This window comes from Podarcis muralis, chromosome 13 (genome assembly GCF_964188315.1).
Source record: "Podarcis muralis chromosome 13, rPodMur119.hap1.1, whole genome shotgun sequence".
NCBI lineage: Eukaryota > Metazoa > Chordata > Lepidosauria > Squamata > Lacertidae > Podarcis > Podarcis muralis.
In genome coordinates, this window is record NC_135667.1 from 26,339,034 (window position 1) to 26,363,106 (window position 24,073).

At 40.7% G+C, this 24,073-nt stretch overlaps 4 protein-coding genes across 4 annotated transcripts; all 4 read left to right on the plus strand.

Moving 5' to 3' along the window:
• The first annotated feature begins 2,607 nt into the window (after positions 1-2,607).
• LOC144325114 (olfactory receptor 10A7-like) lies at positions 2,608-3,561 on the plus strand. The gene has a single exon (XM_077917228.1). It carries the CDS (start codon positions 2,608-2,610, stop codon positions 3,559-3,561), a length of 954 nt encoding a protein of 317 aa, XP_077773354.1.
• A 7,661-nt stretch (positions 3,562-11,222) lies between these two features.
• Positions 11,223-12,176, plus strand: LOC144325356 (olfactory receptor 10A7-like). Its single transcript, XM_077918278.1, has one exon. The coding sequence runs from the start codon at positions 11,223-11,225 to the stop codon at positions 12,174-12,176; it is 954 nt and encodes a 317-aa protein (XP_077774404.1).
• Positions 12,177-17,255: 5,079 nt separating this feature from the next.
• Positions 17,256-18,209, plus strand: LOC144325391 (olfactory receptor 10A7-like). Its single transcript, XM_077918341.1, has one exon. It carries the CDS (start codon positions 17,256-17,258, stop codon positions 18,207-18,209), a length of 954 nt encoding a protein of 317 aa, XP_077774467.1.
• A 4,807-nt stretch (positions 18,210-23,016) lies between these two features.
• LOC144325392 (olfactory receptor 10A7-like) lies at positions 23,017-23,970 on the plus strand. Its single transcript, XM_077918342.1, has one exon. The coding sequence runs from the start codon at positions 23,017-23,019 to the stop codon at positions 23,968-23,970; it is 954 nt and encodes a 317-aa protein (XP_077774468.1).
• The last annotated feature ends 103 nt before the right edge of the window (positions 23,971-24,073 follow it).

Below are 24,073 nucleotides of genomic sequence, written 5' to 3' on the forward strand. Positions count from 1 at the left end.
TCTATTTTGTGCCTGCTAAGAAACAATTTTGTTTAGACAAGCCTACCCAAACATCTAGGGTGTTGATGTATGTCTTATCTGTTCTTAGTTTACTGCTGATTTCATTTTTTGAATATTTTCAATAGTTGATATTAATTGTTTTTCCTGATCGTTTTATTCTCTTTGTTAATGACTTTGAAGTTTGTCTTTACAATCAAGCAATGTATAACTTTTATTAAATAAATAAATTAAATCATAAAAAATACATCCTATATTAAATTGCCTATAAAGTTTTTCTCTCCTTTTATAAACATCAGCAGCTATTCATTAGGTCTGTGCATACGGCCCGCAAAGACCCACAATCCTGAACTGAATCAGGACAATCTGGGAAAGTGAATCAAGGCTTGCCCCAGGGACTGGTGGACTTCGGATTCCAAATTTCAGCAGCCAGCTCATGGGGGCCAAGGTCCCTTCAGCCTCCCCAATAAAATATTTGAGGCCTCCAAAAAATGTTGATAGGTATTGCCATTTAAATGGTGTGAGTGTGCCATGCCATGTGATCAATGATGTGGGGCAGGATTTATCTGCCCCCCCCCCCAATATTTTATTCAAGTTGGTATCCTTGGCAGCACCTATGTGACAACCATAGGGTACAAGCATGGACAATGTATATAGCAGTCCAGAATGAATACTCAGTAAATAGCTGATGTTGCCTAACCTGGCCACATATTTTGTACAAAGAAGTCAGGATGAATGCTCCATAAACAGGTCATCTAGAAGTGACCTTATAAGCAAGCTGAACCACCTAAATCCTTACTTTCTTATTTCAAAATATTTCTTATAATCTCCATGTCTGGGAGAGTATATGTGTGTGTATATAATGACTACATTGGTCATTATAACTCTTTGAAAGAGCAACAGGGAGTGATTTTCATGAATGACTTAGACCAGGCTTGGTTTCACCAATGATTTCACATTGGCCCAATGTGATATATAAGGCAAAGTCAGTAAGAAGTACAATGGAAGCAGGGAAGAACTTTAATTCCCTTCCTTCAACAACTGCCAGTCTGGATAGGCCAGTCAGGCCAGAGCTATCAAGTAAGCTGTCACCACACCTGCTTAGCACCCTCTGCCCCCAGATAGGGGTGATTTTCCCAAGATAGGGAGGACACAAGGTAGGTAATGAGCGGGGAAGACCTAACCTTCCAGGCTGTACTCTGAGCCCAATGTGGCTTTCTTTTCTTCATCATTCCCCAATTAAAACACTAATAGCATGACTCCGAAATGGTTTAGACACATTAGAAGTTTGGTGGAAATAGACAAAGGAACTGAAAATAAGAAAAACAAAATATCGCTATGTGATATCAGGAAAGAAACACTCCTAACAATGGGATGGGTTCACATCCAAGTGCTGTTGCTGGTTTCCATTTTGTTTGTATGAATCACTCAATGTGATATGCAAAAATTAAAAGCAAATATTATAAGTCAATATTAAGCAAAGGGGGAAAAAGAAACACTAACAGTGCACTTCAGTACATTTCTGCTCAGAAGTAAATTCCCTTGAGATCAAAAAGGCTCACGTTCAGGTAGGTGGATAAAGGATTGAAGCAAACAAATCATGCACTAAAGTGGTGACATGCAGCAAACCAGCAAATGTGTATAGAGACCTGTGCATGTCCGTACAATCGTATGTCCCTTCAAGCAAAGGATTTTAAAAGAACTGTCACAATGAATAACCTTAATAACGCATGTGGCCACTCCAACTGTCATTCATTGTGATCTGTTTTGGAGCACAGCTCCCAGAGGGAAGAATATGGGAGAATAAAACATGGCCATTGTGGCTGGTGAAGAGGCAATTACATTGCAAGCAGCCTAAGATCCCTGCCTTCTATCAGTGTGGCTGAAAAATCACTAGTGCCACTGGTGAGTCAAGAGCAGAGAGCTGGGTGTGACCTTCCAGGTATTCCGTAAGTACGAGATTATTTTCTTTTGAAGGCTTTGGCATGTTTCATTCTTAGTACACTCCTCATGATTGATACTAAATTATTTCTTGGACAATAATTTTTCAAGTTTGATGCATTTCTTAAGGAACAATCCTACCAAAGGTTGGCACTTATAAATCCTATTTTTAATAAAGAAAATGATGATTATATGAATTGCGTTTTCAGTGAAATCGTTCAATGATTATTAAAATAAAACTTCCCCATATTAAGAAGACATGGAAGCTATAGGCATAATTTATTATAAGATCACTTTTAAATCCTATTGATTTCAGTTAAATACTTTATTCTATTCTAGCACTGAAAACTGATGTAGCCAGATCACCTATTTATAATATAAAATTTACATGAGATAACAGTAGTTAAAAACATGTCATCTACTTATATTCCACTCATTCTTCAAAGAGTTCATGAAAGCTTAAATATAATGCATAGAAGGTATAATATTAAGACAATGCTAGAAACAGAACGGAGTAACTTCTGTTTTAGAACTATGCTATGTGACTTTGGATCATTCCCTGATCTGCTAGGCACTCTTATAACAGAGTTCCATATATACACTATATAAAAAGATTTTGTAGAACCAATCATATCCTAAATTCATGTTCAAGTATGTTCTTTTTCCAGGATGCAGAACAGAAAAGAACACATTCTACAAAACAGTACAACACCAGCTCAATTCATCCTCCTGGGTCTTTCTGATGATCCAAACCTGCAAAGTGCATTATTCTTCACTTTCCTGGCACTTTATATCATCACTCTGACAGGAAACCTTCTCATCATTCTTCTGACATTGGTTGACTCTGCCCTCCACACTCCCATGTATTTCTTCCTAAGAAACCTGTCTTTTCTGGAGATCTGCTACACATCAGTCAATGTCCCTAAGATGCTGTCAAACCTCCATTCTGGAAATAAATCCATCTCCTTCATCGGATGTGCTCTGCAGACCTACTTTGATTTCTTCCTTGGTGGGTCAGAATGTTTCCTCTTGACCTCAATGGCCTATGATCGATATGTAGCCATTTGTAAGCCCTTACACTACCACGTCCTGATGAGCCAAAAAGTTTATATTACTTTAGCTGTGGCATCTTGGTTAAGTGGGTTTCTGATGTCCTTTGGTCACACAAGCATGGTGTTTACTGTCTCCTACTGTGGCTCAAATGTGATAAACCACTTTGTCTGTGACATCCCTCCTTTGCTGAAATTGGCTTGTGGGGACACCTCAAGGGTTGAAATTGCAGTCTTTGTGGTGGCTATGATTTTTGTGACTTTTCCTTTTATCCTGATCTTGATGTCTTATGCGGGCATTATAACCACCATTGTGAAGATCTCGTCCTCTGAAGGTCGGAAGAAGACCTTCTCCACCTGCTCTTCACACCTCATTGTGGTGACCTTGTTCTATGGTTCTGCTTGTATTACATATTTGAAGCCCAATTCCACTTACTCACCAAACACTGACAAATTTCTCTCCCTTTTCTATACGGTTATCGGTCCCATTTTGAACCCCCTCATATACAGCTTGAGGAATAAAGAGGTAAAGGGTGCCTTTAAAAGAATTTGGGATAGAAGACCTTTTGGGTGATAAAAATGAACTGACATATTGTGGGAGTTCCAAAATAGGTAGGGACTTGCACTACTAATTTCTGAAAGCATTAGCTTGGATCCAGAATGATTTAGTAGACCTGTGGTCCCCTTAAAATTAATGGGATTAAGTTAATTATGCTTTAATATATGACCCTTGATTTAAATGGGAATTTAATTCATCTGACCATGCGTGTATCTACCTAACAACTTAAGCAGTGGGATAATTTATAGTAAACAAATTTGTGTGAGGAAAGATTGTGGTTCCCTCCTAGTGAAATCTCCAAAAATCCCGCAAAAGATATCTCAGCGAGGGTTGAAGATTCCTCCTAAATAATTTGTACAGTGGTACCTCGGGTTACATACACTTCAGGTTACATACACTTCAGGTTACAGACTCCGCTAACCCAGAAATAGTAACTCGGGTTAAGAACTTTGCTTCAGGATGAGAAAAGAAATCGTGCTCTAGCGGTGCGGCGGCAGCAGGAGGTCCCATTAGCTAAAGTGGTGCTTCAGGTTAAGAACAGTTTCAGGTTAAGTACGGACCTCCGGAACGAATTAAGTACTTAACCCAAGGTACCACTGTATTGGGGAATGGATGGAAAACTATGGGGGGAAGTAGGAATCATCCTTGATTAAGCTTGGAACCTAATATAACTTAATGTGAAGGTCATTCTCTGACAGAAAATTTCCTGTCCCTTCATCCCCCACATGCTTTGTTTGGAAAAGGTCCCATGTTCAGTCCTGGCAGGGCTGGGAAAGATTTTTTCCCCTGAAACTCTGGGGAACTTCTGCCAAGCTGCATTCAGAGGTGGGGTTTATTGCATGAGTTTTTACGGTTATAATGCTAGTGCTTCTGTCCCAATTTCTAACATTGCTTTTGCACTGCAATAGCAGCTGCATTCCAGAACTGTGGGTTTTTTTTATTTAAAAAATTGCTAAAATGCTGAACTACATTTTAACTGCCAGGAAAGAATTATATGCAGGGATACTGCCCACATTTTGTCACATTAACTCACAATGCAATAATTCCCTCTCTTTGGACTTCTCCTAGCATGCTTCTGTTCCAGAGGTGTTTTCATTTGTCTATTTCAGCCAGTACAAAGAACCCCAAATCCACCTTTCTTCTGCATTGATTTCCAAAATTTGCAGAGACTAAATTAGCATTGATTGACGTCTCCCTGGTTACTGACTGCCTTGTGATTGTCTGGACAATATAATTCAAGACCTACCTGGATCAAACTTCTTGGAATTGAACTGTTGCCATATAGCCCATTGTCTCTCACCATCCCTCATATTACTTGACCATCATAGATAGATAGATAGATAGATAAATTTATTGTCATTGTCCGTATATACACTGTATACACAACAACGAAAATCAAACACCCACCCAAAGACCGGGTTCACATACACATTTGCACGTATCTCCATCACTCTCATCCTATTCAGACATAATCTATAAAAACATAACATAATCCAGAATATAACATAACCTATTAAAGGCATAACATAACCTAAAACCTATCTCATTCCTTCCTACTCCCTGCTTGCTATTCCTTGCAGCTGGCCCTGAGATCATTATTTAGTGCAATCAGAGCTCTTGGATAGAAACTATTCAGAAGGCGTGTGGTTCGTGTTTTCATTGTCCTATATCTTCTGCCCGAAGGCAACAGTTCAAAGAAGTTGTGAGCAGGATGGGTGGGATCTCTCAGGATATTGTGTGACTTCTTCAAAGTGCGAGACGTGAAGATCTCATCCAGGGTTGGTAGTTGGAGCCCAATAAAATTCTGGGCAATTTTAATTATTCTCTGTAAAGCTTTTTTATCCGTTTCAGAGCTGCTCCCATACCACGATAATATACTATAGGTTAAGACACTCTCGATGGTACTGTGATAATAGGACAGAAGTAGGTGCTGAGATAGATTCAGTCCCCTGAGCATTCTCAGGAAATACAACCTCCCCTGCACCTTCCTCACAACCATATTAATATTTGCAGTCCATGAGAGGTCCTCAGAGATATAAATGCCCAGGTATTTAAAACTACCAACCCTCTCCACCTCCTCGCCATTTATGTGCAATGGTAAAAATACACTTTTCTTTCTCCTAAAGTCAATTATGAGTTCTTTGGTTTTTTTGGTGTTAAGCATAAGATTGTTTTCTTTACACCATTGAATTAACCCCTGTACTTCTTTCCTATAAGCAGTCTCATCGTTCTCACTAATGAGCCCCACCACTGTTGTATCATCCGCAAATTTGATGATTGTGTTGGACTTATACAGTGGGGTGCAATCAAATGTGTACAGGGAATAGAGAAATGGGCTTAGCACACATCCCTGAGGGGCTCCTGTGCTTAATACTAGAGTAGAAGAATAGTAAGGTCCCATTCTCACTGTCTGCGGCCTATCAGTCAGGAAATTCCTTACCCACAGACAGATCTTCTGATGTATACCCAAATTGGTCATTTTAAGAAATAACCTGTCTGGCAGAATTGTATTGAAGGCAGAACTGTAGTCCACAAACAACAGCCTTGCGTAGGTTCCCTGTCGTTCTAGATGACTCAGTACAGTATGGACAGCGATGGAAATAGCATCATCAGTAGATCTGTTTCTTCTGTATGCAAACTGGAACGGGTCTAGAGTGGATGGAAGACCAGCCTTAATATGATCTAGCACCAATCTCTCAAAACATTTCATAACAACAGATGTTAGGGCTATTGGTCTATAGTCATTGAGAGATACCACCACTGACTGCTTGGGAACTGGCACTATAATCGATGTCTTCAGGCAGGTAGGGACAGAACCCTGCAACAGGGATAGGTTAAAAATGTCCGTAAATACACCAGCTAATTCTGCAGCGCAGTCCCTAATAACCCGTCCCATGATTCCATCCGGTCCAGCTGCCTTCCTAATGTTAATGCTCCGAAAGGCACGTTGTACGTCACAGGTCTGTAATAAAAATGGTTGTCTATCAGTAGTAGTTTCTGATGATGTGCTGGTAGCCAATGCTGTAGTGACGGTAGTTCCAGTTCCCTCCTCAAAGCGACTAAAAAATTGATTCAGTTGATCAGCCAGGTGCGCACTGCTGCTAGCCAGTTCGTTTTTAATATTTTGCCCTGTAATTTGTCGCAGGCCTTGCCATACTCGACGAGGGTCGGAGCTCTCAAAATGTTTTTCGATCCTCCGGCAGTACATAGCTTTGGCGTTCCTAATGCCCTTTTTCAATTTGGCTCTGGCTTCTCTATACTGTTGCGCATCACCAGAGTGAAAAGCAGCATTTCTTGCCTTTAACAGAAGATACACATCCCTGTTTAGCCAGGGCTTGTTGTTAGGGAACACCCGTATTTGTTTGGTGGTAGTGACAACATCAATGCAGCTTTTAACGTAAAACAGTACTGTTGAAGCGTATGTGTCCACATTATTCTCCACAAAAAGCGACCACTCGGTGCTCCGAAAGCAATCTTGAAGTTGCTCAGATGCACCTACTGGCCACACTCGTATCTCTCTAGTTGATGGTCTAATTCTGCGTACGAGAGGTCTATATGATGGTATCATAAGTAAAGATATGTGGTCTGACTGCCCCAAATTGGGCAAGGGCTTGGTCTTGTATCCATGCATGATGTTACTATATACTTGGTCCAGGGTATTTCCCCCCCTAGTGGGACAATCAACATATTGGTGGAACTTAGGGAGCACAGTCCTTAAATCGGCTCGGTTAAAATCACCAGCAACCACAAATGCTCCATCCGGGTGGGCCCGCTGCTGTCTGCTAATAGCAGTTAGCAGGTGGCCCATAGCTGTAGTAGTGTTTGCATCGGGAGGTATATACACCGCTGTTATTATAACAACATTAAACTCACGTGGCAAATAAAAAGGGCGGCACTTCACCACTAGGTACTCCAAGTCAGGAGAGCAATGCGTGTCCATTTGTTTAATGTCCGAGCTCCAGTTGTTATTTATATAAACGCAAATTCCTCCTCCTCTGCTCTTCCCGGATTCGGCGGTTCTATCCGCTCTAATTACTGAGCGTCCTTCTAGCTGCAGAAGTCCCTGTGGAAAGGAGGGATCCAGCCACGTCTCTAGAAGGACCATAACACAGCAGTCCCGGATACTTTTCTGCCGAGAGGTAATAAGTTCCAACTCCTCTACCTTGTTGGGTAAGGATCTCACATTTGATACAAGGAGACTTGGCAATGCAGGCTTGTGGGGATTTTTACCTAGCCTCACTCGTAGTCCAGCCCTGCAACCCCTCTTCTGCTTGCGCCCTCTCCGTTTTCTTTTCTTTCTGGCAAGGAGAGCAAGGGGAGTATCCCAAGAATGTGCAAGATATGGAGGCTCTCTGATAAGCTCAGCTGGAATGTTATAGGTTGAGACCTCCTGGCTGCAACCTTCTCCTCTGCCGATACTTAAGAGCTCTTGACGACTATAAATTACTTGTGCCTGAGTATTCACAGTCCATAGCAGCAATAAGTTCACAAATAAAAATAAAACACAAATCACTGAATACCGGTCTTCGGAGTGCCGAGCCGCTGCAAGTGCTTGCGCCGCCATCTTGCTCCTCCACATAGACCCTCCACATTTCCCTTTTTTACAGGGATAGCCCTGGATTTACAGAAGCTGTCTCAGTTTTTGATTCAATCTCAGAATATCCCACTTTTTCTTAGGATGTCCCTATTTTCATTGGAGAACTTTTGGAGGTATGGAGTTAGGCAAACCCTGAGCCAAGGAGATAAGTAACTATACAGCCTTTGAAGGCAACCTTGAATAGGGAAGGTTTATTTAAATGATTAATGTTTTATTATGTTTTTATATATGTTTGAAGCCACACAGAGTGGAAGGGGCAAGCCTGTTAGATGGGCAGGGGATTGATAATAACAATAACAATAATAACAGGGTGTCCTTGTTTTCATTGGAGACATGTTGGAAGGTCTGCAATCAATGCTGCTACTTTCCACAGAATTAGACCCAAAGGCTGATTGTAAATAGCTGCAGTAAGATAGCTCCTGCAGGAGGTTGAACCAGTTGACCAGTTGAACCTGGGTCCCTTCCAACTCTACAATTCTATGATAGTATTATAGGAAGACATGGGATAACTTGTGGGCTCATTTCTGTTGTTGTTATTGTTCAACTACCATTTGTCCTCTTCCTTTCTGCTTAGTTCTTAATAAACTTCATAAAAATGACTGTGTGAGTTATTGTGTGTATTGCTGCCAGATCCAAAGGGAATTTTTCCCTTATGTGTCTACAACATTTTGGAGTCATGCTACATGTGATAAGATTGGAGTCTGCCAAAGAAGAGAAAGCTACATTGGGGTCAGAGAAGATCCAGGAAGGCTAGGTGCCCTCTGTGTCTCCCCTCCTCATTACCTGCTTTGGATCCTCTGAAATCACCCATTTGGCTGCAGAGTATATTAAGCAGATGGGGGATGGGCAGCTTACTTGCTAGTTCTGGGATAGCTGACCTACACCCAGACTGACAGCAGTGGAAGGAAGGGAAAATTTCTCCACCCCTCCTTTCACTGTACATTTTACGAACTTTGTTTTGTATACCAAATGGTGGTAACTACAACTTTTATTGGTGAAACCAAGCCTGGTCTTAATCATTCAGGAAAATCACCCCAGTAGCACTTTCAAAGACTTATAATTGCCAAAGTAGAATATGTAAATCTATCATCTGTCTATATCTATCTATCATCTATCTATATCTATCTATCTATCTATCTATCTATCTATCTATCTATCATCTATCTATCTATCTATCTATCATCTATCATCTATCATCTATCATCTATCATCTATCTATCTATCTATCTATCTATCATCTATCATCTATCATCTATCATCTATCTATCTATCATCTATCTATCATCTATCTATCATCTATCTATCTATCTATCTATCTATCTATCTATCTATCTATCTATCTATCTATCTATCTATCATCTATCTCTATCTATCATCTATCTATTTATCTATCATCTATCTATCTATCTATCTAATCAAAAGATATCGCTCTTGGGGGGGGGAGTAAGGATTTTAGTGGTCTAGCTTGCTATTAAGGTCAGTTCTCGATGACCTGTTTATTTAGCATTCATACTGATTTCTTTGTACAAAGTTTGTGGCAAGGATAGGCGTCACCCACACTTATCTTTTCTCCACGCTTTCCAGAAATTGTCTGCAATTTAAAGCTTCTTTTCTGAATGCCTCCACATCACCTCCTCCAGAGCTTCCTCATGAAACAACACTCTTTAAAGTTGAATTGGAATGAATGTCAAACCTCAGAAAACCCGAATTGACATTTGCCCTGATTCTGCCTGGAATAGTGGGTTATCATGGGGAAAGCGCTGGCATGAGGGGCGGTGAACCAAGGACACAGAGACTTAAAACCCGGATTTGTGCCTGGAAAATGATGGGGAACTGAGCATTAATTCTTGTTTGTTTGCAGGAGGTTATACAATGTGGCCAAGAAAGGGTTTTCCCATTACAGTATATTTGTTGGCATCAGTCTGTCTCAGAGGACAATCAAACCACTAAATTGGCAGAAATGAATGGATGTTCTGGGTTGCCCAGATGACAAGACCCCCTTCTCAACCTCACTGATGTGGTCAAGAAAAAGCACCAATACATTTGGCACCAACTTAACTGCAGGAGTTGTCCCAGAAGACTGCTTCTGGGAGCCACAGGTGACAGCTGAGTGGAGGGTGGGGACCAAAGGGGACCAAACTACCCCAGAAGAATCATGTGTGTACCAACAGAGGTACTATCCCTCCCCACCCCATTCACCCCATGCAAGGGTTTGGACTAGATGACCCTTACGTCCCTTCCAACGCTACAATTCTATAATTCTATGTGTGCACAGCCATATGCCCCATAGAACAAAGAATGAAGGGCTTTAAAGTCATCTTAATAGAAATATCACAATGCATAACTGAATAGCTACATAAATGCATCTGCCTGATCAGTGAGTTATTCATTGTGATCTGTCTTGGAGCACAGCTCCCTGAGGGAAGAATCTGGCAGAATAAAACATGGTGAAGAGTCAAATACACTGAAAGCAGCCTAAGATCACTATGTTCTATAACTGTGGCTGAGAAATCTCTAGTGCAACTAGGGCGTCAGGAACAGAGATCTGGCTGTGACCTTCCAGTGTTCAGTAAGTACCAGATTGTTTTCTTTTGAAGCCTTTGACATGTTTCACTCTGAAGGAACACACTTCGTAAGTTCTTTCTCTTGAATGATACTAAATTATTTTTGGACAATGTTTAATTTTCAAGTTTGATGCCTTTTAATAATGTTATTTAGGAACAATCCTACCAAAGGTTAGCACTTGCTATGTTTAATAAAGAAAATTATATAGATGGAAATGACTATATAGATGGAAATTTCAGAGAAATCTTTTGTATGATTATTAAAAAATTCTTCCCCATATGAACAAGACACAGAAGCTATAGGTATAATTTGGAATTTTTATTATAAGATCACTGCTAAATCCTATTGATTCCAATCAAGTTAAACACTGCAGTATGTGCCTTTGAATCATTCCCTGATCAGCTAGGCAGTCCTTGAACAGAGTTCCACATATAATCTATATAAAGAGATTTTGTATAGTCAAACAATCATATCCTAAATTACAGTAATCAGTTCTTTATGTTCTCTTTCCAGGATGCAGAACAGAAAAGAATACATTCTACAAAACAGTACAACACCAGCTCAATTCATCCTCCTGGGTCTTTCTGATGATCCCAACCTGCAAAGTGCATTATTCTCCACTTTCCTGGTACTCTATATCCTCACTCTGGCAGGAAACCTTCTCATCATTCTTCTGACATTGGCTGACCCTGCCCTCCACACCCCCATGTATTTCTTCCTAAGAAACCTGTCTTTTCTGGAGATCTGCTACACATCAGTCAATGTCCCTAAGATGCTGGCAAACCTCCTTTCTGGAAATAAATCCATCTCATTCATCGGATGTGCTCTGCAGACCTACTTTATATTCTTCCTTGGTGGGTCAGAATGTTTCCTTTTGGCCGCAATGGCCTATGATCGATATGTTGCCATATGTAAGCCCTTACACTACCACGTCCTGATGAGCCAAAAGGTTTATACTACTTTAGCTGTGGCATCTTGGTTAAGTGGGTTTCTGATGTCCTTTGGTCACACCACCATGATGTTTACTCTCTCCTATTGTGGCTCCAATGTGATTAACCACTTCTTTTGTGACATCCCTCCTTTGCTGAAATTGGCTTGTGGGGACACCTCAAGGGTTGAAATTGCAGTCTTTGTGGCGACTATGATCTTTGGGACTTTGCCTTTTATCCTGATCTTGATGTCTTATGCTGGCATTATAACCACCATTTTGAAGATCTCATCCTCTGAAGGTCGGAAGAAAACCTTTTCCACCTGCTCTTCACATCTCATTGTGGTGACCTTCTTCTATGGTTCTGCTTGTATTACATATTTGAAGCCCAATTCCACTTACTCACCAAACACTGACAAATTTCTCTCCCTTTTCTATACTGTTATCGGTCCCATTTTGAACCCCCTCATATACAGCTTGAGGAATAAAGAGGTAAAGGGTGCCTTTAAAAGAATTTGGGATAGAAGACCCTTTCGGTGATAAAAATGAACTGACATATTGTGGGAGTTCCAAAGTAGGTAGGGACTTGTACCTACTAATTTCTGAAAGCATTAGCTTGGATCCATAATTTTTTATTAGAACTGTGGTCCCCTTAAAATTAATGGGATTAAGTTAATTATGCTTTAATATATGACCCTTGATTTAAATGGGAATTTAATTCATCTAACCTTGCCTTTATCTACTTAACAGTTCAAACAGTGGGATAATTTATAGTAAACAAATTTGTGTGAGGAAAGATTGTGGTTCCCTCCTAGTGAAATCTCCAAAAATCCCCCAAAAGATATCTCAGTGAGGGTTGAGGATTCCTAACTAAACAATTTGTGTTGGGGAATGGATTGAAAACTATTGGAGGAAGTGGGAATAATCCTCGATTAAGCTTGGAACCTAATATAACTTAATATGAAGGTCATTCTCTGACACAAAATTTCCTGTCCCTTCGTCCAATACCATCGGAGCCCAAGGGTAAATCACATGCTTTGTTTGCACAAGGTACCATGTTCAGTCCAGGGAAAGATTTTCTTCCTGAAATTCTGGGAAACTTCTGCCAAACTGCATTCAGAGGTGGGGTTTATTGCATGAGTTTTTCCGTTCTGATGCTAGTGCTTCGGTCCCAATTTCTAACATCCCTTTTGCACTTCAATAGCAGCTGCATTCCAGAATTGTGGGTTTTTTAAAAAACAACAACAAAAACAACTACTTGCTTCTCCACCATGCTGCATTAGATTTTAAATGGCAGGAAAGAATTATATGCAGGGATACTGCGCACATTTTGTCACATGAACTCACAATGCAATAAACCGCTCTCTTTGGACTTCTCCAAGAATGCTTCTGTTCCAGAGGTGTTTCCATTTGTCTGAATCAGCCAGTACAAAGAACCACAAACCCACCTTTTTTTCCTCATTAATTTCCAAAATTTGCAGAGTCTAAATGAGCATTGATTGGCATTCCCCTGGCTCCTGACTGCCTTGTGATAGTCTGCACAATGCCAGATATCATGCAAGACCTACTTGGATCAAACCTCTTGGAAGTGAACTGTTGCCATATAGCCCATTGTCTCTCAACATCCCTCATTATAACTTGACCATCACAGACCCTCCATGTTTTCCTTTTTTTTACAAGGACAGTCCTGTACTTACAGAAACTGTCTCAGTTTCTGATTTCATCCCAGAATGCCCCACTTTTCGTTAGAATGTCCCTGTTTTCACAGGAGAAATTTTGGAGGTATGGAGTTAGGCAACCCCCGAGCCAATTAGATAAGTAACTATAGAGTCCTTAGAATATATCTGAAGATATCTGTATAGGGAAGTTTTTAAACATTTTATTCAGTTTTTATATATGTTGGAAGCCACCCAGAGTGGCTGGGGCAACTCACTCATATGGCCAGGGGATTTATAATGATAGCAGCAGCAGTGCAACAGGAGCAGCAACAACACTAAAGATAATAATAATAATAATAATAATAATAATAATAATAATAATAATAATTTATTATTATAATAATAATAGAAGAAGAAGATGTCCCTCTTTTCATTGGAGAAATATTGGAGGGTCTGCAATCAGTGCTGATACTTTGCACAGAATGAGACCCAAAGGCTGCAGTAAGTAGCTGCAGTAAGATAGGTACTACAGGAGGTTGAACCAGTTGACCCTCAGGGTCCCTTCCAAGTCTACGATTCTACGATACTATGATAGGCAGGTATGGGATAACCTGTGGGTGGATTTTTAATTCTTTTATCTTGTTGAAGCAACTTTCTGTCTTCCATTTGCCCTCTTACTTCCTGCTTAGCTCTTAATAAACTTCATCAAAATAACTGCATGGATTATCGTGTGTATTGTTGCCAGACCCAAAGGGAATTTTTCACTTGTGTGTCTACAACATTTTGGAGTCATGCTACATGTGTTAAGATTAGAGTCTGCAATGAGGAGAAAGCTACATTGGGGTCAGAGAAGATCCAGGAAGGCTAGGTGCTCTCTGTGTCTCCCCTCCTCATTACCTGCCTTGGATCCTCTGAAATCACCCATTTGGGGGCAGAGCATGTTAAGCAGGTGGAGGGGAAGCTTACTTGCTAGTTCTGGCTTAGCTGCCCTACACCCAGACTGACCACGGTGGAAGGAAGGGAACAAAGGTTCTCCCCACTCCTTCCACTGTACCTTTTGCCAACTTTGTTTTGTATGCCAAATGGTGGTAACTACAACTCATATTGGTGAAACCAAGCCTGGTCTCAGTCATTCAGGACAATCACCCCTGTAGCCCTTTCAAAGACTTAGAATTCCCAATGTAGAATATGTAAATATGTCTGTCTGTCTATCTATGTATCTATATCTTTCTATCTATATCTATCTATATCTATCTATCTATCTATCATCTATCACAAGGACACGGGTGGTGCTGTGGTCCAAACCACTGAGCCTCTTGGGCTTGCCGATCTGAAGGCTGGCGTTTCGAATCCCTGTGATGGGATGAGCTCCCCTTGCTCTGTCCCAGATGCTGCCAACCTAGCAGTTCGAAAACATACCAGTTTGAGTAGATAAATAGGTACTGCTAGTGCAGGAAGGTAAACTGCGTGCTCTGGTTTCCATCTTGGTGCCCCTTGCACTAGAAGCAGTTTAGTCATACTGGCCACATGACCCAGAAAGCTATCAGTAGACAAATGCCAGCAAGAAAGCGAAATGAGCGCCACAACCCCATAGGCACCTTTGACTGGACTTAACCATCCAGGGGTCCATTACCTTTTACCTACCTATCTATCATCTCTATCTCTATCTATCTATCTATCTATCTATCTATCTATCTATCATCTATCTATCTATTATCTATTTATCTATCTATCTATCTATCATCTATCTATCTATCTATCATCTATCGTCAGGTTTATTCCAGAGCTGACAGAGACTGGGAATGAGAACAGACAAAGAGAGATAAGGACACTGGAATGTGACCTGGAATGTGAGAGGAAGGAGGGCAGCCTAGCGGCATGGCTTCAGAGAACAGAGAGCAGGCAGCAGATAGCAATGGTAACCTGATCCCTGAGCATAGTGAGCAAGGAAAGGAGAGCCAGAGCCGAGATACACAAAATAGCAGTCTGAGCTCAGAAATAGAGGGAGGGAGGCCAGGAATAGCCAGCCCAAAAACTCGAAGGTGCGAAAAGGTCAGTGAGAGGAGGGGGAAAGAGCGAAAGTGAAAGGGCGTTTTCCCCTGTTGGAGGAAGAGGAAGGGGCAGAGTTTAGACTCGGCAACTGTGAACTTGGAGTCAGACACGGAGTGAAGGAGCTCCGGAGTGATTTATGTATTTGAGCAATAATCCTGAGATAATTACTACCAGTATCTCGCTTCTGTGAGAGAGCCAAACCATTACTCTATCTATCTATCTTTCATCTATCTAACATCTATCTCTATCTATCTATCTATCATCTATCTATATCTATCTATCTATCTATCTATCTATCTATCTATCTATCTATCTATCATCTATCTATCTATCTATCATCTATCTATCATCTATCTATCTATATCTATCTAGCAACAAACACATCTCTTTCTTGGGAGAAAAAGGATGTTAGTGGTCCAGCTTGATAGTAAGGTCAGTTCGAGATGGCCTGTTTATTAAGCATTCATACTGATTTCTTTCTACAAAGTTTGTGGCAAGGTCAGGCATCTTCCACACTTATCCTTTCTCCACACTTTCCAGACAGGGTTGAAAGTTTAAAGCTTCATTTCTGAATGCTTCCACATTACCTTCCCCAGAGCTTCCTTGTGAAAATCCACTCTTCAGAGTTGAATTGGAGCAAATGTAACACCTCAGAAAACCCGAATTGACATTTGCCCTGATTCTGCCTGGAAGAGTGGGTTTTCATGGTGAAAGCTCTGGTGTAGGGGAAAAATTCCCACAAGGATGCAGAGATTTAAATCTCGGACCTGTGCCCAGAAAATGATGGGGAAAAGGTTAGTATAGATAAACCCTTAGACAACATCAGGTATTTACTGAGCATTGATTCTTGTTTGTTGGCAGAAGGTTATACAACTTGGTCAAGAAAGTGTTTTCCCATTATATTTGTTGGCCTCAGTCTGCCTCAGGAGATAATCAAACCACTGGCAGAATTGAAGGGCCCTCCTGGACACAAGCCTGAGCAGTGTGTATGGATGTTCTGGGCTGCTCACATGACAAGACCCCTTTTTCAACTTCACAGATGTGGTCGAGAGGAAAACAGCAATACATTTGGCACCAGCTTAACTGCAGGAGTTGTCCCAAAAGACAGCTTATGGGAGCCACAGATAACAGCTGAGTGGAGGGTGGGGACCAAAGGGGAACAAACTACACAAGAAGAATCATGTGTGTACCAACAGAGGCACTACCTGTCCCAAACCCATATGCCCCATGCAAGGGGTTGGACTAGATGACCCTTGGGTCCCTTCCAACTCTACAATTCTATAATTCTATGTCTGCACAGCCATATGCCCCATAGAACAAAGGATGAGGGGCTTTAAAGTTAATATAATAGAAATATCACATTGGATAACTGAATAGCTACATTAAAGAATCTGCATGATCAGTGAATTATTCATTGTGATCTGTCTTGGAGCACAGCTCCCAGAGGGAAGAATCTGGCATAATAAAACTTAGTGAAGAGGCAAATACACTAAAAACAGCCTAAGATCACTACCTTCTATAACTGTGCCTGAGAAATCTCTAGTGCAGCTAGGGTGTCAGGACAGAGAGCTGGGTGTGACCTTCCAGGGTTCAGTAAGTACCAGATTGTTTTCTTTTGAAGCCTTTGACATGTTTCACTCTGAAGGAATACAATTTGTACATTCTTTCTCGTGAATGATACTAAATAATTTCTTGGACAAAGTTTATTTTTCAAGTTTAATGCCTTTTAATGATGTTACTTAGGAACAATCCTACCAAAGGTTACACTTGCTATGTTTAATAAAGAAAATGATTATTATACAGCCTGGCAGTCATTGAACAGAGTCCATATATAATCTATATAAAAAGATTTTGTATAGTCAAACAATCATATCCTAAATTTATCAGTTATTTGTGTTCTTTTTCCAGGATGAAGAACAGAAAAGAACACATTCTACAAAACAGTACAGCACCAGCTAAATTCATCCTCTTGGGTCTTTCTGATGATCCCAACCTGCAAAGTTCATTGTTCTCCGCTTTCCTGGTACTCTATATCATCACTCTGGCAGGAAACCTTCCCATCATTCTTCTGACGTTGGCTGACCCTGCCCTCCACACCCCCATGTATTTCTTCCTAAGAAACCTGTCTTTTCTGGAGATCTGCTACACATCGGTGAATGTCCCTAAGATGCTGGCAAACCTCCTTTCTGGAAATAAATCCATCTCATTCATTGGATGTGCTCTGCAGACCTACTTTATATTCTTCCTTGGTGGGTCAGAATGTTTCCTCTTAGCCTCAATGGCCTATGATCGATATGTTGCCATTTGTAAGCCCTTACACTACCACGTCCTGATGAGCCAAAAAGTTTCTATTACTTTAGCTGTGGCATCTTGGCTAAGTGGGTTTCTGATGTCCTTTGGACTCACCAGCATGGTGTTTACTGTCTCCTATTGTGGCTCCAATGTGATCAACCACTTCTTTTGTGACATCCCTCCTTTACTGAAATTGGCTTGTGGGGACACCTCAGGGGTTGAGATTTCAGTCTTTGTGGCGACTATGATTTTTGTGACTTTTCCTTTTATCCTGATCTTAATGTCTTATGCTGGCATCATTATAACCATTTTGAAGATCTCGTCCTCTGAAAGTCAGAAGAAGACCTTCTCCACCTGCTCTTCACACCTCATTGTGGTGACCTTGTTCTATGGTTCTGCTTGTATTACTTATTTGAAGCCCAATTCCACTTACTCACCAAACACTGGTAAATTTCTCTCCCTTTTCTATACTGTTATTGGTCCCATTTTGAACCCTCTCATATACAGCTTGAGGAATAAAGAGGTAAAACATGCCTTTAAAAGATTCTGGGATAGAAAGCCTTTTGGGTGATAAAAATGAACTGACATAACTGTATTGTGGGTGTTCCAAAACAGGTAGGGACTTGTACCTACGAATTTCTGAAAGCATTAGCTTGGATATGGAATGATTTAGTTGAACTCTAGTCCCCTTAAAATTAATGGGATTAAGTTATTTATGCTTTAATATATGTCCCTTGATTTAAATTGGTATTTAATTCATATAGCCTTGCCTCTATCTACCTAACAACTCAAACAGTGGGATAATTTACAGTAGATAAATTTGTGTGAGGAAAGATTCTCATTCCCTTCTGGTGAAATCACCAGAAATCCCCCAAAAGATATCTCAGCGAGAGGTGAGGATTTCTCTTAAACAATTTGTGTTGGGGAAGGATGGAAAACTATTGGGGGATTTACGGACAATTTGAAAAGTAATAGTGAACAACAGACGACGTTTGTAGGGTTGCAAGAAATTTTGTGAGGAGTATTATTAGAAGTATTGTAAAAATGGACAAGGGGGAGGATGATTTGTTAAGAGATGTAAAGGCAATATAAAGTTAAGAAATGCATAAGAAGTGGTTAAAATGGTAAATCATCACAGGTGCTGATGGAAGTCTAAAAAGATTGTATAAGTGATACATTTTGTGGTACACTTTGTAATTTATATGTTAAAATTAATAAAAAATATTATTAAAAAAAGGAAAACTATTGAGGAAGTGGGAATCATCCTCGATTAAGCTTGGAACCTAATATAACAATACCTCCGTCAGAATGTTTCCTGTCCCTTCATCCATTCCCATCGCAGCCCAAGGGTAGATCACATGCTTTGTATGCAAAAGGTCCCATGTTCAGTCCAGGCAGGGCTGAGAAGGAATTGTCCTAAAACTCTGGGGAACTTCTGCCAAGCTGCATTCAGATGTGGGGTTTATTGCATGTGTTTTTCCGGTTATGAAGCTAGTGATTCTGTCCCAATTTCTAACATCCCTTTTGCACTTCAATAGCTGCTGTGTTCCAGAACTGTGGGTTTTTGTTTTTTTAAAAAAATGCTATTCTACCATGCTGCACTAGATTTTAAATGGCAGGAAAGAATTATATGCAGGGATACTGCCCACATTTTGTCACATGAACTAAAATGCGATAATTTCCTCTCTTTGGACTTTCCTAGCATGCTTCTGTTCCAGAGGTGTTTTCATTTGTCTGAATCAGCTAGTACAAAGAACCCCAAACCTGCATTAATTTCCAAAATTTGCATTGATTGGCATTCCCCTGGCTACTGACTGCCTTGTGATTGTCTGGGCAGTGCCAGATACCATGCAAAACCTACTTGGATAAAACCTTTTGGAAGTGAACTGTTGCCATATAGCCCATTGTCTCTCAACATCCCTCATATTACTTGACCATCATAGACCCTCCACATTTCCCTTTTGTACAGGGATAGTCCAGGATTTACTGAAGCTGTCTCAGTTTCTGATTTGATCCCAGAATGTTCCACTTTTCCTTAGGATGTCCCTATTTTCATTGGAGAAATGTTGGAGGGATGGAGTTAGGCCATCCCCGAGCCAATTAGATTAGTAACTATAGAGCCTTTAGAAGATATCTGAATGTTGTCCTGTATAGGGAATTTTAAAAACTTTTTATTCAGTTTTTATATATGTTGGAAGCCACCCAGAGTGGCTGGGGCAACCCAGTCATATGCGCAGGCGATTTATAATGATAGCAGCAGCAGCAACAACAACACTAATGATAATAATAATAATAAATAATAATAATAATAATAGAAGAAGATGTCCCTCTTTTCATTGGAGAAATGGCAAATGGCAGAAAACCATGGCTAAAAAAGCCACCTCTATAGGTCTGTCACCCCCCCCCCAACTGTATTTCCTGGGTTATGAAGGCACCCACAAGATGTTAAAGCAAAGATTATGGGATAATGTACGTAGTGACTTGCGATCTCGATCAAACGCAGTCTGTAGTCCTCTGGCAGTAGGAGTACAATATGGATATGTCTTTAAATTAACATCTTACATTAAAAACATGACAGTACCAAACTATCGAAGGCTTTTCACCAAAGCCAGACTAAATGTCTTTCCTTCTGCAGTGTTGGATGGCAGGTTGAGAGGAATTCCCTACCAGGACAGACTTTGCTCGTGTCCTCAAGACATTGATTCCATAAATCATATTCTGTTGCATTGTGCGAAGTATGAGCAGGCCAGGGCTGAACTGATACTACCCTTATTGGTACCTTTCCCGGGAAAATCAGAGGCTCACTATGTCAGGTTCCTATTGGAAGACCGGACGATTGCTAGAACATTAGCAGTGGCAAAGTTTTTATCGGTGGTTGCAAGAACAAATGAACCCTATATTCTGAACAAAATGCTTGTTTAACCTGGAGGTAGGCTTTATGAATTATGTATTGCTTTGGAATTATTTGTTGGGTCTGTGGACCGTAATAAAGATTGATGATGATGAAATATTGGAGGGTCTGCAATCAATGCTGCTACTTTGCACAGAATGAGACCCAAAGGCTGATTGTAAATAGCTGCAGTAAGATAGGTCCTGCAGGAGGTTGAACCAGTTGACCCTCAGGGTCCCTTCCAACTCTACGATTCTACGATACTATTATAGGAATGCATGGGATAACCTGTGGGTGGATTTTTTATTCTTTTATCTTGTTGAATTAACTTTCTATCTTCCATTTGCCCTCTTATTTGCCCTCTTACTTTCTGCTTAGCTCTTAATAAACTTTATCACAATAACTGTCTCGATTATCGTGTGTATTGCTGCCAGACCCAAAGGGAATTTTTCACTTATGTTTCTACAACATTTTAGAGTTATGCTACATGTGATGAGATTGGAGTCTGCCAAAGAGGAGAAAGCTAAATTGGGGTCAGAGAAGATCCAGGAAGGCTAGGTGCCCTCTGTGTCTCCCCTCCTCATTACCTGCCTTGGACCCTCTGAAATCACCCATTTGGGGGCAGAGCATGTTAAGGAGGTGGAGGGGGAGGAGATTACTTGCTAGTTCTGGCTTAACTGGCCTACACCCAGACTGACAGCGGTGGAAAGAAAGGGACAAAGATTCTCCCCACTCCTTCCACTGTACCTTTTACCACTGTACTTTGTATGGCACATGCTGCCAACTACAGCTTTTATTGGTGAAACCAAGCCTAGTCTTAGTCATTCATGAAAATCACCCCTGTAGCCCTTTCAAAGGCCAGTGTAGAATTTCTTTCTTCTTCCTTCCTTCCTTCCTTCTTCTCTTTCTCTAACAATCAATCATCTATCTATCTATCATCTATCTATCTATCTATCATCTATCTATCTATCTATCTATCTATCTATCTATCTATCTATCTATCATCTATCATCTATCTATCTATCATCTATCTACCTATCATCAAACACATCTCTCTGTTGGGGGGAAAAAGAATTTTACTGGTCCAACTTGCTACTAAAGTCAGTCCTAATCTACCTGTTTATTGAGTATTCATACAGATTTCTTTGTACAGTTTGTCGCAAAGTTATGCATCATCCACACTTACCTTTTCTCCACACTTTCCAGACATTGTCTGCAATTTAAATCTTCTTTTCTGAATGCTTCCACACCAACACCTCCAGAGCTTTCGCGTAAAAAAACTCTCTTTAAAGTTGAATTGGAGCAAATGTCAAACCTCAGAAAACCCGAATTGACATTTGCTCTGATTCTGCCTGGAAGAGTGGGTTTTGGGGTGGGGGTGGTGGGGAGAGACCAAGGACACAATCTCAGATTTGTGTTTGGAAAATGATGGGGAACTGAGCATTAATTCTTGTTTGTTTGCAGGAGGTTATACAATGTGATCAAGGAAGTGTTTTTGCAATACAGTATATTTCTTGGCATCAGTCTGTCTCAGAGGACAATCAAACCACTGAATTGGCAGAAATGAATGGATATTCTGGCCTGCCCAGATGACAAGACCCCCTTCTCAACCTCACTGATGTAGTCGAGATGAAACAGCAATACATTTGGCACCAGCTGAACTGCAGGAGTTGTCCCAGAAGACAGCTTCTGGGAGCCACAGGTAACAGCTGAGTGGAGGGTGGGGACCAAAGGGGAACAAACTACCCCAGAAGAATCATGTCTGTACCAACAGAGGTACTAGCCCTCCCCAAACACCGCATACACCCCATGCAGGGGGTTGGAGTTGATGACCCTTACATCATTTCCAACTCTACAATTCTATAATTCCATGTCTGCACAGCCATATGCCCCACACAACAAAGGATGAAGGGCTTTAAAGTTATTTTAAAAGAAATATCACAGTGGATAACTGAATAGCTACATTAAAGAATCTGCCTGCTCAGTGAATTATTCATTGTGATCTGTCTTGGAGCACAGCTCCCAGAGGGAAGAATCTGGCAGAATAAAACATGGTGAAGAGGCAAATACACTGAAAGCAGTGTATACCTTCTATGACTGTGGCTGAGAAATCTCTAGTGCGACTAGGGCGTCGGGAACAGAGAGCTGGGTGTGACCTTCTGGGGCTTCAGTAAGTACCAGATTGTTTTCTTTTGAAGCCTTTGACATATTTCACTTTGAAGGAACACATTTTGTACATTCTTTCTCATGAATGATACCTAATAATTTCTTGGACAATGTTTATTTTTCAAGTCTGATGCCTTTTAATAATGTTATTTAGGAACAATTCTACCAAAGGTTAGCACTTGCTATGTTTAATAAAGAAAATGATTATTGTACAGCCTGGCAGTCATTGAACAGAGTTCCACATATAATCTATATAAAAAGATTGTGTACAGCCGAACAATCTTACTCTAACTTCATTAGTTCTTTATGTTCTCCTTCCAGGATGCAGAACAGAAAAGAATACATTCTACAAAACAGTACAGCACCAGCTAAATTCATCCTCCTGGGTCTTTCTGATGATCCAAACCTGCAAAGTACATTGTTCTCCGCTTTCCTGGTACTCTATATCATCACTCTGGCAGGAAACCTTCTCATCATTCTTCTGACGTTGGCTGACCCTGCCCTCCACACCCCCATGTATTTCTTCCTAAGAAACCTGTCTTTTCTGGAGATCTGCTACACATCAGTCAATATCCCTAAGATGCTGTCAAACCTCCTTTCTGGAAATAAATCCATCTCCTTCATCGGATGTGCTCTGCAGACCTACTTTGATTTCTTCTTTGGTGGGTCAGAATGTTTCCTCTTAGCCTCAATGGCCTATGATCGATATGTTGCCATTTGTAAGCCCTTACACTACCACATCCTGATGAGCCAAAAAGTTTCTATTACTTTAGCTGTGACATCTTGGCTAAGTGGGTTTCTGATGTCCTTTGGACACACCAGCATGGTGTTTACTGTCTCCTACTGTGGCTCCAATGTGATCAACCACTTCTTTTGTGACATCCCTCCTTTGCTGAAATTGGCTTGTGGGGACACCTCAAGGGTTGAAATTGCAGTCTTTGTGGTGGCTATGATTTTTGTGACTTTGCCTTTTATTCTGATCTTGATGTCTTATGCTGGCATTATAACAACCATTTTGAAGATCTCATCCTCTGAAGGTCGGAAGAAGACCTTCTCCACCTGCTCTTCACACCTCATTGTGGTGACCTTGTTCTATGGTTCTGCTTGTATTACATATTTGAAGCCCAATTCCACTTACTCACCAAACACTGGCAAATTTCTCTCCCTTTTCTATACTATTATCGGTCCCATTTTGAACCCCCTCATATACAGCTTGAGGAATAAAGAGGTAAAACATGCCTTTAAAAGAATCTGGAGTAGAAAGCCTTTTGGCTGACATAACTGACATATCTGTATTGTGGGAGTTAAAAACAGGTAGGGACTTGTACCTACTAATTTCTGAAAGCATTAGCTTGGATCCAGAATGATTTAGTCGAACT